General features: G+C 24.1%; 2 protein-coding genes across 3 annotated transcripts; both read right to left on the bottom strand.

Annotated features, from left to right (window-relative positions):
• Nucleotides 1-192: 192 nt before the first annotated feature.
• Bm6725 (PHD-finger family protein) lies at nt 193-2,282 on the bottom strand (the record flags this gene model as incomplete). Of its 2 annotated transcripts, XM_001893048.1 has the most annotated exons (5): nt 193-354; nt 471-568; nt 916-1,005; nt 1,393-1,576; nt 2,082-2,282. In XM_001893048.1, 5 exons carry the CDS (start codon nt 2,280-2,282, stop codon nt 193-195), a joined length of 735 nt encoding a protein of 244 aa, XP_001893083.1. The 2 variants fall into 2 exon arrangements, with proteins under 2 accessions (XP_001893083.1, XP_042937488.1); XM_043081554.1 differs by lacking the exons at nt 193-354; nt 471-568; nt 916-1,005; nt 1,393-1,576 and adding an exon at nt 1,740-1,817.
• A 1,413-nt stretch (nt 2,283-3,695) lies between these two features.
• Nucleotides 3,696-9,457, bottom strand: Bm1987 (Uncharacterized protein; the record flags this gene model as incomplete). The annotated part of the gene is made up of 13 exons (XM_043081553.1): nt 3,696-3,803; nt 4,190-4,278; nt 4,817-4,993; nt 5,353-5,515; nt 5,991-6,107; nt 6,199-6,314; nt 7,375-7,545; nt 7,686-7,749; nt 7,908-8,024; nt 8,357-8,455; nt 8,683-8,848; nt 9,182-9,252; nt 9,425-9,457. The coding sequence occupies 13 exons, from the start codon at nt 9,455-9,457 to the stop codon at nt 3,696-3,698; spliced, it is 1,491 nt and encodes a 496-aa protein (XP_042937487.1).
• Nucleotides 9,458-12,863: the final 3,406 nt, after the last annotated feature.

Below are 12,863 nucleotides of genomic sequence, written 5' to 3'. Positions count from 1 at the left end.
GACACTGCAAGTAACTCATAGTAGTTACCGTAGTATTTTAGCAACATGGAAATTCTCAGTGATTTTATGTTTTAACATTTCGGAAATATTTTTCTCCCAAAAAAATTTCAGGAGGCCATGATTAAACAAAGAGACCTTTCGTTTAAAATGCACCAAGAGGGCGATGAATTAACAAATGCAACTGAGTGACAATTACTTATTACTTCCAGAGGAATTCCTTTTTTTTCGTTGCTCGCTGCAACGTTCACAATACCATTTTCCCTTTGGTGCCTCTGTAAGGCCAACACACTGGAAATGAAACCATTCTATAGGACACTGTTTGTTGTCACACATTATCATTTGACCGTGCGAAACCTGCAAACCAATAGTTTTTTTTTTTGCAACAAAAACCGTGAGAAATCTTAAAGTATGACATTAGAATATCGACTTAAATTTTTAGTGGTTTCTTTTTTCAATTGGAAGATCATCACCTGATGACAGATGCAATAGGTGGGTTCATTCGGGTCAACGGGCATTTCCATAACCGACGGTGCATCCAAAAACGGCTGGAATGGCGCAGAGACAGAAGCTGGAAAAGAATATCAAGGATAAATATAACAAAAACTCATCCAACTAATTTAAATTTTGTGGAATATTTGAAATTGACATAAAGTAGAAAGATTATTTATTTACAAAAAACATCGAGTGCTAGATCATGAAATAAAGACATAAACTCTATTTTGGTTATCTTATTCTTCAGAAACAAAATGAGAACGAAGTTGTGATTCCGATTACAATTTTTGCGTGAAACTTCTACTATGAAATGGGAAATGCATGAGCAATACAACATTTGTCAACAAATTCAGTAAAACTTCGAGATAAAAAATATTTATGGATGTGTTGGATATAATACTAGTAGCATACTTTGCAACATACCTGTACTTTTTTGAGACCAGCTATCCTCTTTTAATTTCTTCTTATCCTTACGACCCGCAATAGTTTTTCTTTTCCGGTCAAGCATTTCATCTGAATTTAATGTTGAATTTTAAATCAGAAGCCTTTAGCCCTTTCGAATTACCCTTTTCGGCAAGAAATTATTTTACCGTCAAACCTCCAATACTACTCATGAAAGCGAATACTACTTTATTCCGCTACTTTACAATGATATGGTAAAAACAGTGGTTGGCAAAGGAAAATAAAGAAAAAGGCAACGTTGATATAAAAAATGAAAGTACTTAATACAAAATGCCCTTTGAAAAAACAACAATTTCAACTATGTTAGATAACCGTAAACGCAAAAATTTGAGCACAGAAATCTTACCTATACAAACGGCTTATATATAATATATGTATATAGAGTTTAGTTTACAAGAGTTTAATATATATACATACAACAGACATTCTAACATTTACCGCCGCTTTTATTAGCCTTTGCCTCAGCTGCCGCTGCAGCATCCAAATATTTTTGTCGTATTGTAGCTTGAAGTTTCACTGAGTCGTTATCCAAACGTCTGATATGTTTATCAACAAGTTCGTAAGTGTCTGATGCCAAACGAATCTTTTCATTTGATAAACGTTCGATTTCCGCAAACAAAGTCTGCAAAAATTGATGTCCGATGAGTTGTATTTAGAGACAAGCTACTTTTGAAATAGAAATGAATCTATACATCTATATTATGACTGAGACCGAAAGTAAATTTTGAGTAATTCTATATTCAGATCAGCTAAATATATAATGAATGTGAGAAATAAAATAACAATCACCATCCTAAGTAAATGACGTTGCTGGCACGAAAAAAGATAACAGTATCGCTCCGCTGATTTACATGTAAAGATCTCTGGAAAGGAACTACTTGACCAAAAGTTGATTAGTACAAGGAAAACAGAGATTGTACTAATAATTAAGCAAGATGGTTTATAATAAGTTTACTCAGTTAAGCATACTTCCCTTAATAGCATTTCATCATTAATTATATTCATACTTCCAACCATGGTCGTATTCACCTCATATTTCGTGATTCAAATTCATTTCCATCCAATTTTTTGAAGTGAACGATTTCCACAAAATGATTCACCAAAAGAAAAAAAAAAAGAAAAATTACCATAATTTCTTTATTAAACGAGACTGATGCATTCTTCGGCATTCTTTGACACGACTTTACAAATACTCTTAATTTTCGATCAATTTCGGCTGATCTCTTATGGCATTCCATATCATACTTCCGAATCCCTTGTAAATTCTTTGCCAAATCACGAGGAAGTGTCGATAAATTGTCCAAATAATGATCCAACATAACTGACATCTCTAACAGAAATTATGAGAAACAGAGTGTGGAGATATTACCAGAATTGTCAAGTAATAATTATTTATCATTATCATTTACATGACGACTAATGTTAATTTTTTACGACTCTAACCTATTATTAAAGTCAAGTGAACACGCTTACGATTACTTTAATTTAAAGAACGAAAAGCATTTAAAAAAGCATAACCTATACTGTTTTTATCGTATCAAAAATCTTGTATTACAATTAAAAAAAAATGGAGCTTTTACGAATGAAATCAAATAAAAAAGGAATGATAAATGTTTTAAACTATTAAATATCATTTCATTCATTTGTTTTGTTGCATAGAATCAATCACAGTTTTTAACATAAAGAGGAAAATTAAACAATGGATATGATAAAAAAAAGAGTGAATAATAAAGTAAATAATTAGTAAACATTTGCTAAAAGTACTCTAACATTCCACAAATATTTAAACAAAACGCACTACACGTGAAACACGTTGGAAAACCACGTGATCAATTTTAAGATTTCAAACACTGCAGCAAACCACGAAGCAGCACGGAACGTTTTTTACTAACATTTTTCATATTGCTTACACAATGCAACTATGATGGAAGCGATATGAAAAACTTCGGCTCAAATATGACATACTGGAAATATTTTTTAATAACTGGTAGCTGATAAATGATAAGAAGATTTTTAGTCTATCTAAGCAACATAATTTTAGTACAATAAAAGGTATTGTCACATGGCTTTATCTAGTATCATCTAATACACAGTATGATGTAATCAATATGATATGATAGCACAAAAATTTGTGACAAATTCATCACTACATCTTATCATTATTAACATTATCTAAAATATCTCTCAAAAAATTTTTTTTCCGTCTGATTTATCGTAAAACTTTTTTTTAACATACTTACAAATTTTTATCACACTAATTTCTACTAGAAAAAAACTTTAAGAAAAAAAGTTTTTGTCCTAATTAGCAAACTAATTCGTTGCATTTACTTGCTTGTTACATATTTTAATCCAAAAAAAGTGCAAGTAAAAAAAGAAAGAAAAGAAGAGAAAATGGTATGATGGAATATAGACAAATTTAAAATGTAACAAAAATAAAAGCATAGAACAAATCTAAATCAAAACAAAATTGTAAAAAGTAAAATTTACCAATCATAAAATTATCACTTTTTTGGATAATAATTATTGTAAACACTAGGAGTAAGGAGTAAGTTATATTTATCGCATAGTATAAGAATGGGAAACAAAATTATTTGTTAGAAAAGTATACATTTATTTATTTTCTAATTATGTATGTTATTAGAACAAAAAGAATTTATATTAGATCAAAAGTTTTAAAGTTATCCGTCCATTTGATAACCACTGATATGATAGTATGATAGTTATAAATATACGTGAAATAATCAATGTTTCCTGGCATAATTGATAAGAACCATAGCTGTAATGATAAAGCAAACAGCGAATGATATGATTACATGCAGAATAAGCACTGATAGACGAATTATCTTGATCTGAAATTTATTAAACAATAAATTATCAAACTAGAATTAAATTTAAAATTGCTGAATAATTTAATTTGTGCAGAATTAGTCATTTCCCACTAAGATTATAAATTTTTCATATTTATTTGTTCAAATCAGCTTTCAAATTAAAAAAGCCTAGTTAAACGTTTAAGGCTTGCCCTAACTCATATTCTCATAATGAAAGCCACATACACTCATCATTTAAATTATAGAATCATTGTTGACATTTTTAGATTTTAATTTTTCATTTTAGTTTTTTTGCATTCCGCATTGTAGTTAAGTTTACTTAATCGATAAAATAGTAATTATTGATCGATTAGCTATTCATTAGCAAAATAGTTTACAAAATTAAAATATAGTCTGTAAGAAATTACCCAACAAAATTTATGTTCGATTTCTTCATCTGCTATTTCAATAGTTTCAACTTTTGTTGATATTCGTGCATTTTTTGCTTGGTCATTCTCTAAATCAAGTTTATTAATGAAGTTGATCAATTAGTAGAATCAGTCTAACTTCTGAATCATGTTGATAAATTAGTCTGACTCCTGAATCACTTTAATGAATCAATCTAACTTCTGAATCATGTTGATAAATTAGTCTGACTCCTGAATCACTTTAATGAATCAGTCTAACTTCTGAATCATGTTGATAAATTAGTCTGACTTCTGAATCACTTTAATGAATCAGTCTAACTTCTGAATCATGTTGATAAATTAGTCTGACTTCTGAATCACTTTAATGAATCAGTCTAACTTCTGAATCATGTTGATGAATGCATTTTTTTTTATCGCCTTTTATAAAAATGGAGAAAAAAAATAAAACTATCTTAACAATCACCAAGTAATATTCATCAAAAATTCATAAAACGTGAAGCTATTACGTGAACGTTTTATCAAATTTCTTCCCAAAGTGATAATTATAACTGTATTAAGTGATAATCAACAACTAATCAAAGATTTATTTTTAATTAAACTTAAGAATTCTAATAAAATAAAACAAACCGATATTTTCACTTTTTTGGGCTAATTTTTTAGCACTATAAGCATCCAAAAAGCTAAAAGCAAATAACGCCGCGGAAAATGTACACAAATATAAGCCAGCAAGAAGAACTGGCCATCTTCCATAATATCGGATAAGGCCCGTTTTATTATGCGATGTCGCAGAAAGTATTCCTAAAGCTACAAGTAATTTTGTTAATTTTCCTTTCTTTTTTTTTTTTTCATTTCATTTTTCCTTTTTTTTTTTTTTAAATTCGTTCATTTTTTTTACCTTACACATTTTTTTTGCATAAATATGATGAATTCATTATCGTATAATAAACTAAAATTAAATAATACTTTTCAAAATTACTTATCGTTCACTTAAAATCTTACATGGAAAAATTTTCTAAACTATACTTAAAATATTTTAATTTAAAATATTTAGCGTTTAATTAAATTTAGATTTCAGAAAATATTTTATGTTTAATTTATATGTAACGTACATAAATAAATATATAATTTAACGAAAAATGAGAGTGTAAAATAACAAAACACACATGCAGCGATGAATGCAACAAGTGCCAAAGTACGATGAAACCATTTGAAATAAAATCGTTTGATGAATTTTTGCTTGAATTGGTAGAGTGCTATTATAATTTGTATTACAGCAAGTATATATGCAATTAAGCCTGACCAAGTATGTATTGGCTTCATAAAATGCTATAATAATTAGCCAAGTAGAATAACAATTATTCTAAATTAACATATAATTGAATATATATTATATCAAATATAAATTACAAAAAATTTTTAAAATATAATTAACACACATTAATTTTATAATTTCATTTGCATCAATTAGAAATGGTAAAAGAAAAAAAAATCTAAATTATTTGAAAATTATAATTTCCAAAAGAAGAAAAAATATTTTTTTCAAAAAATAAAATAAAATAAACAAAACATTGAGATATTATTATTATCATGACAATATAATTTATTTGCTAAAAAAAAAGAAAAGGAATATTCCAAGTAGCATAGAACCTGTAAAAGTCTTTTTTTTTTTGAGATGAAAAGAATTTGCTTCGCTTTTTTTGTGAAATATTTTTGGTTAATTTTAAAATAAAATTATTTGTTAATTTTTGCAACTATTTTTGTGATAACTTTTTTTTTTTTTTCTTGAAATAATCTAACTAACCTCTATGGTGCATTGCCGTGTACACCACAAATAAAATTGAAATCTTGATTGAATAAAAATGAGTAAAATAGCTACCGTTTGTAGCATAATTGATATTAGTGCACCACCACGATGAAGCTTTAACAAGAAATTAAAAGAAAGAAAAGAATATTTTGCTTTCTTTTTTTAAAAAAAAAATAGTAAATTTTATAAATCAGTTAAAACATACTTGAAACCAAATAGGTATATGATCAATTTGTATGTTAGGCCAAAATGTTTTAAAATGTCGTGATAATAATATTGCATTTGATAAGAGAAACCACCAACTCCAAATCATTAAGATTACTACAAAAAATAAAAAAAATAGAAATTGAAAATTTTCTATTTTTTCTTCTTTTATATTTGTCAAAATTAATTGAGTTGTTTCTTTTCTCTTTTTTTTTTCTTTCTTTGTTTTTTGAAAAAAGAAAAAAATAATTAAAAGTTTTAAATGGAGCAAAAAAAAAAAAAAATATTTAAAAATCTAAATTTTCCAATTTACAACATAAATTTTTAAAAAATAATAATTTTGAATTTCCTATTGTATTCCATTATTTAAAATTGATGAGAAAATTCAACAATTGCATTTTAAGAAATAATTTTAGGAAAAATTATGTGCCAAAAAAAGTAATAAACAAATCCCATAAGAAATCAGAAATAAAAGAAAAATAATTGAAATTATTAAAACTAACCTAGCTGGCATTAAATATGAAACAAAACAAAACTACTAGGCATTTACAATAATTGAAGATTGTCAAATTGAATGACTATTAGACGTAACTTGTGATATACTAGGGTAACAAGCAAAACAATTATTGGCCTAGCTTGTGATATACTAGGGTAACAAGCAAGACAACTATTGGCCTAGCTTGTGGTATCTTAAAAAGTTAAACAAAACAACTAATAACCTAATTTATGATATTCTGTCCAACAAGAAAAGTAAATAAAAGCAAAGTAACTATTAATATCATTAAATTTTAAAATAAAAAATAAATTAAATGCATTATTTGATTTGAATATTTTAAAATAATAAATGCAACAATTAATATAATTGATAATTAGCACTCTAATTTTAATAAAATGATAAGTAATTTTAAAACAAGAAATTTAAATTAAATGAAATTAATAATTATCATAAATTATTAACATCATTGCAATTATAAATAAATAATATAAAATTAATTACTCATCTCAATAACCATCATACACTTATTTCTATCGTTTTTTTTTTTTTAATATTTCCAAAAAAAAAAAAAAAAGAGAAAAAATGAACGAAAACAATTGAACGTTTTTTTCTTTCTTCTTTTGTTGTTATTGTTACTACTATTATTATTATTGTTATTGTAATAGCAAAATATTAATTTACCGTGTAAAGTTACCATCGCATACGTGGTATTACGTGAAAACCATTTGACTTGCCGAGCATTTTTCACGTATTCATATTTTCCATTTTTATTTCGTAACATATTAATCATTGTTGTTGTTATCCATGGATATAGTGAACCATCCGATAATGAATGCATCTTCTTTATATATGCTAATATTTATTAATTTTTTTCATTGAACTTTTTATTAATTCAGATTTCAAAAAAAAAAAAAAAAAAAAAAAATGAAAGAGCGAAATATTTTTGATGAAAAATTGGAAATTATTTGTAGAAATTTTTTAAAAGCGCTTACTATGCTGTTCAATTAATCCACGAACAAATTGCAAGTAATATGGCTTTGCTAATAAATTGTGTACCTAAAAATGTTTTAATTTATTTTTTGTATAAAAAACTAATGATTTGTATATAATAAAAAGACAATATTAAAGATTATTAGCATGAATGAAGGGTTAAAGGTTAATAGTAATAATGTGAAAAAAAAAGAAACTGTAGGTGATAAGAAAATAAAACAAACTTTTGATTTATCATTATTAGATAATCGATAAAGTTGTTTGAAATCAACATCAAGCAAACAAGTGAAAGTATTATCATTTACAATGAAACTGGAATTTACAATAAGAATAGCTGTAGCCTGAAATTAACCTAATTGTAAACTGCACAACTAAAAATTTTATATTGATAAAATAAATTAATTAAATTTATTTGAATAATTAAATAATTGACATAAATAAATGTTCTAATAAAGAAGCGTTTTAACGTAAAATTATATCAAAGATGATTAAAATCATATTTAAAATAATAATTTTTCAATTGAATGGAGTATTTAAAGTACTATTATTATTATTGTAAAGCCTATGAATAATTGAAATTAATATATCAGTACATATTTTTATGATAATTTAATCATAAAATTTTTGAAATTCAAGCATTTAATTAATGGATGGTCAAACAGATTAGTATAACCTCATATAATTGAGTATTATAAGTACCATCATTGTAGGACAAATACGCCCTTCCTTCATCAATGCCATTGTAAATACATTCTAACACTGTGTCATCACCCTAAATAATAATTATGTAATTAATTACATAAATTTCATGCCATTTCATAAAAAAAAAAAAAATAATTACATAATTTATTTTGCATAATTAGTATATCATAAAATTAATTATTTCAGATTGAAAAATAAAATTGTAAAATGTGCGCTAATAAACAAAATGAGCAATGATAAATTACGAATAGCTAATTGAAATGAATGATAAAATTTATTGTTATCAATAATATCTACCATATGTTCATCATTTGAAAATCCCAATGCTATGTACATTGCATAAGATGGCAAATCACGTAGGAGCGCTTCTAGACGTAAACGAAGAAATGTTCCACGACCACTTACGGACCAACGTAAATTTGCAGTGCATTCATTATTACTATTACAACCATTAGGTACAGACCTTTACTTTGAAAAAAAATTAACACAAAATAATTAAATCTGTAGTGTAAATGCATTTAATTGATTATTAAATTATTGTCTGAAATTAATACATATATTACATTGATATTTAATAAAATTAACAAACTTTTAATAAGCTTCATTAAACTATTCCATTTTATATGATGATAATTTTTGCTAAATAATCATATAATAATAATTTATCGATTGTGTGAACATATAATGAATGACAATAATATATACCACTTCATTACAATAAACAAAGTGTACTTAATTATCTTGAAAAATAAAAGAAATAGTTTTAAATGATAAAAAAAAATAATAATTATTATACCAGCAGCCATGTAATGTTCCACAACTACTTCGTTTCACTCGAGCACCATTAAGTAATGGAACTATTTGAAACTAAAAATGAAAAAAAGAAATTACAAATTTAACTTTAAAATGTTATAAATTAAACGATTGAAAATTTTTGCACTAATCATTTTAAATAATGTGAAATCGTATCAAAGAAAAAAAAATGATTTCAAAATAATTAATGAAAACAAAGAAAAAAAAAAAAAAAACAAGAAGGAACCTGAAGTAGAAAGAGAATAGAGAAAAGGTACATTCTGCAAGAATTAGCAAAACATTCTAACATCTTTTTAAATTTTCTAGCCGCTATGTTGGAGTACTGTTAGCTCATTACACTATCATTACTTCTCACAATTCTATTCCACAAAATTAATCATTTGAAGAACAGAAGATGGATCGGAAGATCAAAGAATTAACTACTATTAGCATTGCATTCCTATTCCTAACATTTTAAAATTATTTTACTTTGATTTTTTCAAAATTTATCCAAAAAGATTTTTTTTCTTTGTTTACTAATCTGAAACGATGAATGGTAAGAGAAAAAGTAAATTAATTAAATTATGAATAGTTTAAAATTTTATTAAAATTAATGATAAATTAAGCAAGGTAAGGTACTTTTAATACGTATAGTCTATAACTTTTCTTTCTTTTTTTTTTTTTTTTAAAAAAATTCACTATCAAAATAATGATAGTAATCAGTTATAATAATAGTAATAAATAATAGCAACTGTGCTGTTCATTGCTTTGAGAATATTTGTAGTAATATAATAATAATAATAATAATAATAATAATAATAATAATAATAATAATAATAATAATAATAATAATAATAATAATAATAATAATAATAATAATAATAATAATAATAATAATAATAATAATAATAATAATAATAATAATAATAATAATAATAATAATAATATAATAATAATAATATAATAATAATAATAATAATAATAATAATAATAATAATAATAATAATAATAATAATTTGCTAAAAAATGATAAATTGTCAAAATAAACAGGGTAAAAATGGCAGAAATATTAATTAAAAAGTGGTAGCATTAATGAAAGTAATTAAATAATATAATAATTTTAGCAAATGAAAAAATTTCATTTTCTATACGAAATGTTGGAGAAACGAAAAAACAAAAACAAAAAAAAAAAAAAAATACATTTTGATGTAAATTTTTCTTCCTAATCACTTTTTTTTTATAATTAAATAAAGTGAGAATGAAGCAATTCAGTGTTAAATTGCTTTCTTAACATAATTTTTATTCATTATTAAGTATTATTAAACTGAATTTTTTCATCATAATATCATAAAAATGGTTGGATATGGCAGAAATATTAATTAAATCTTTCGTCAATTTTAATGAATTTTTGGTTTTTACTTTTTTTTTTCTTTTAAAAAAGCATTGGTAAATAATATGAAATCATTGCTGCCAATACGAAGAAAGAAATGAATTATAAATGCAGTCAATTTTCAAAAATACTTAAATTAAAATCTTTTCCAAATCCATTTTTAGTTTTCTTTTTTCTTTTTTGATATACAAATGTAATGCTCCCATTATTTTTTCTTCGCCTTTTTCTAATTCTCGAAATTACACTGATTTAAAATTTCAGCAAACTTCAATGAATTTATCAAATTACTTCCTTCCATTTTTGATGATTTTCCGTTTTTTTTCTTTCCTTTTCTCTTCTTTCTTTTTTTTTTTTGTTAAAATTTTGTTTAAATTTGTTACATAGAGCACAATGAATTGAGTCAACTGCGCCGAAATTTAATGTATCACAATGATATGTGGATGGGAAGAGCTGAAGAAGAAATATCCGATTGCAACGTTTATTTATATTCTTAATAAAATGTTTCAATATGAAGTACGAATGAATCAAATTTTACTTACCTTAATTTAATTTTAACAATCTTTGGCCTACAATAATCATAGTTTAAAAATTTAAATAACAAATTTAAATAGCATTTATTCTATTTGCAACTTAAATTATATTAGTTATCTTCTATGCAGTATTTTTGTTAAACTTGTTTTATGAATTATTTTGTAATCTTCATTTATTAAATTATTGGCTAATTATTATATGCTTAATAATGTATGCATTATTTCCTTATTGAATTAGTAAAATTCAAAATTTTGCTTTACTTTCATTCTATTAGCAAAAAATAGAAAATAAAAGAAATTATTTCTCAGTTTCTTTCTTTTTTCTTTTCTTTTTTTGCTTTGTTTTGCAAATAGAATAGATGTTATTTGAATTTTTATTAATGAAATTAAAATTTTTTTTTTCCGTTTGTTTTATTAAATTTAAATTAAAATTTATGAAATTAAAGTTTTATGCAAAAATTAAATTTATTTGAAAATTTATAAGATTAATATTCATTTTCAGTAATATAATCTCATAATGCGGGAAAACGTAGGAAAAGAAAAGAGAGAAATTAACAATTAAAATGAAATGATATTGATTATGGGAAGGTGCGTAAAATGACATGTCATCTAGACAAATACCCATCGATAGTGAATGCAAAATGCAAGAGACAGTCATTTGATGCATTTGGTGGAGATTGACGTTTGCTCGTACGTTTAACTACGCTTATTTCTCGTTTACGTATCACGTTAATCGAGACAATCAATGCTGCATTGTTGACTTTGGTTTGTTTGTTTTTTTAATTTTATTATTTTTTTTAGCAGTTATTTATAGTTTCCATTTTTCAGTTTTAGTAAAATAAAATTACAAAAAAAAGAAAAAAAAAAAACATTTTTTTGATTTATTTGATTGATATCTTTGTGACATTGTTGCAATTTTAAATGACTGAAAATGAAAGATAAAATATTTTTCGTTTTCTTCTGAAAATATTTTTTTTTTTATATAAACTTTTTTTTTGTTTAACGTAAACTGTTTAAGATAAACATAAACTTTTTTTTTTAAATCCATAAAATTTTGAAAAATCTTTTTCATTAAATTATCGGTTTATAAATTTTACTTAATCAGTATTTTGATGTTAATATTTTAAGAAAGAGAGAAAAAAAAAATTACTATTGCAAATTTTTCATAATATGTTCATTGTACGAAAAAAAAATAATATGGCATTGGGTTAAAAAAGTACAAGTTAAGGAAAAAAGAGAGAAAAGTAAACGATTGATTTCATTTGTTTATTTTAAAAGCAGAGAAAAAGTTGATTGTAGATTTTTTTGTCAGAAATAAAATAAATTTTGGTTTGATTCCTTTTTTTTTGTTCAATTTCAAATAACAAACAGTAAAATATAAAGTATTAATACAGTAATAGATGCAAAAATTTTGATAAATTTCTAACTTGCAAATATAAATATATTGTTATCTTTTTTTTTTTTTTTTGAAGAGACATAGCAAATTTTGATAAATTTCTAACTTACAAATGCAAATATATTATTTTTCTCTTTTTTTTTTTCAAGAAGTATAACAATTATTTATAATAAATTTATAACAAAAAACGATAAGGAAGAATACAAATCACTGAATTTCTTTTAAATGTAAATCAATTTCAATATAAATATACATCGGTCAATCTTAAAGAAAAAAATTAAACTTAAATTATTAATTTAAAAAAAAAAAAAAAAAAAAACATAACATACTCTTATCTTTTCTTCTTTTTTTGCATTTTTTTCTTTCGCGT

Source organism: Brugia malayi (genome assembly GCF_000002995.4).
Source record: "Brugia malayi strain FR3 genome assembly, contig: Bm_v4_Chr4_scaffold_001, whole genome shotgun sequence".
In the NCBI taxonomy this organism is placed as follows: Eukaryota; Metazoa; Nematoda; class Chromadorea; order Rhabditida; family Onchocercidae; genus Brugia; species Brugia malayi.
This window is presented reverse-complemented; position numbering and strand designations above follow the sequence as displayed.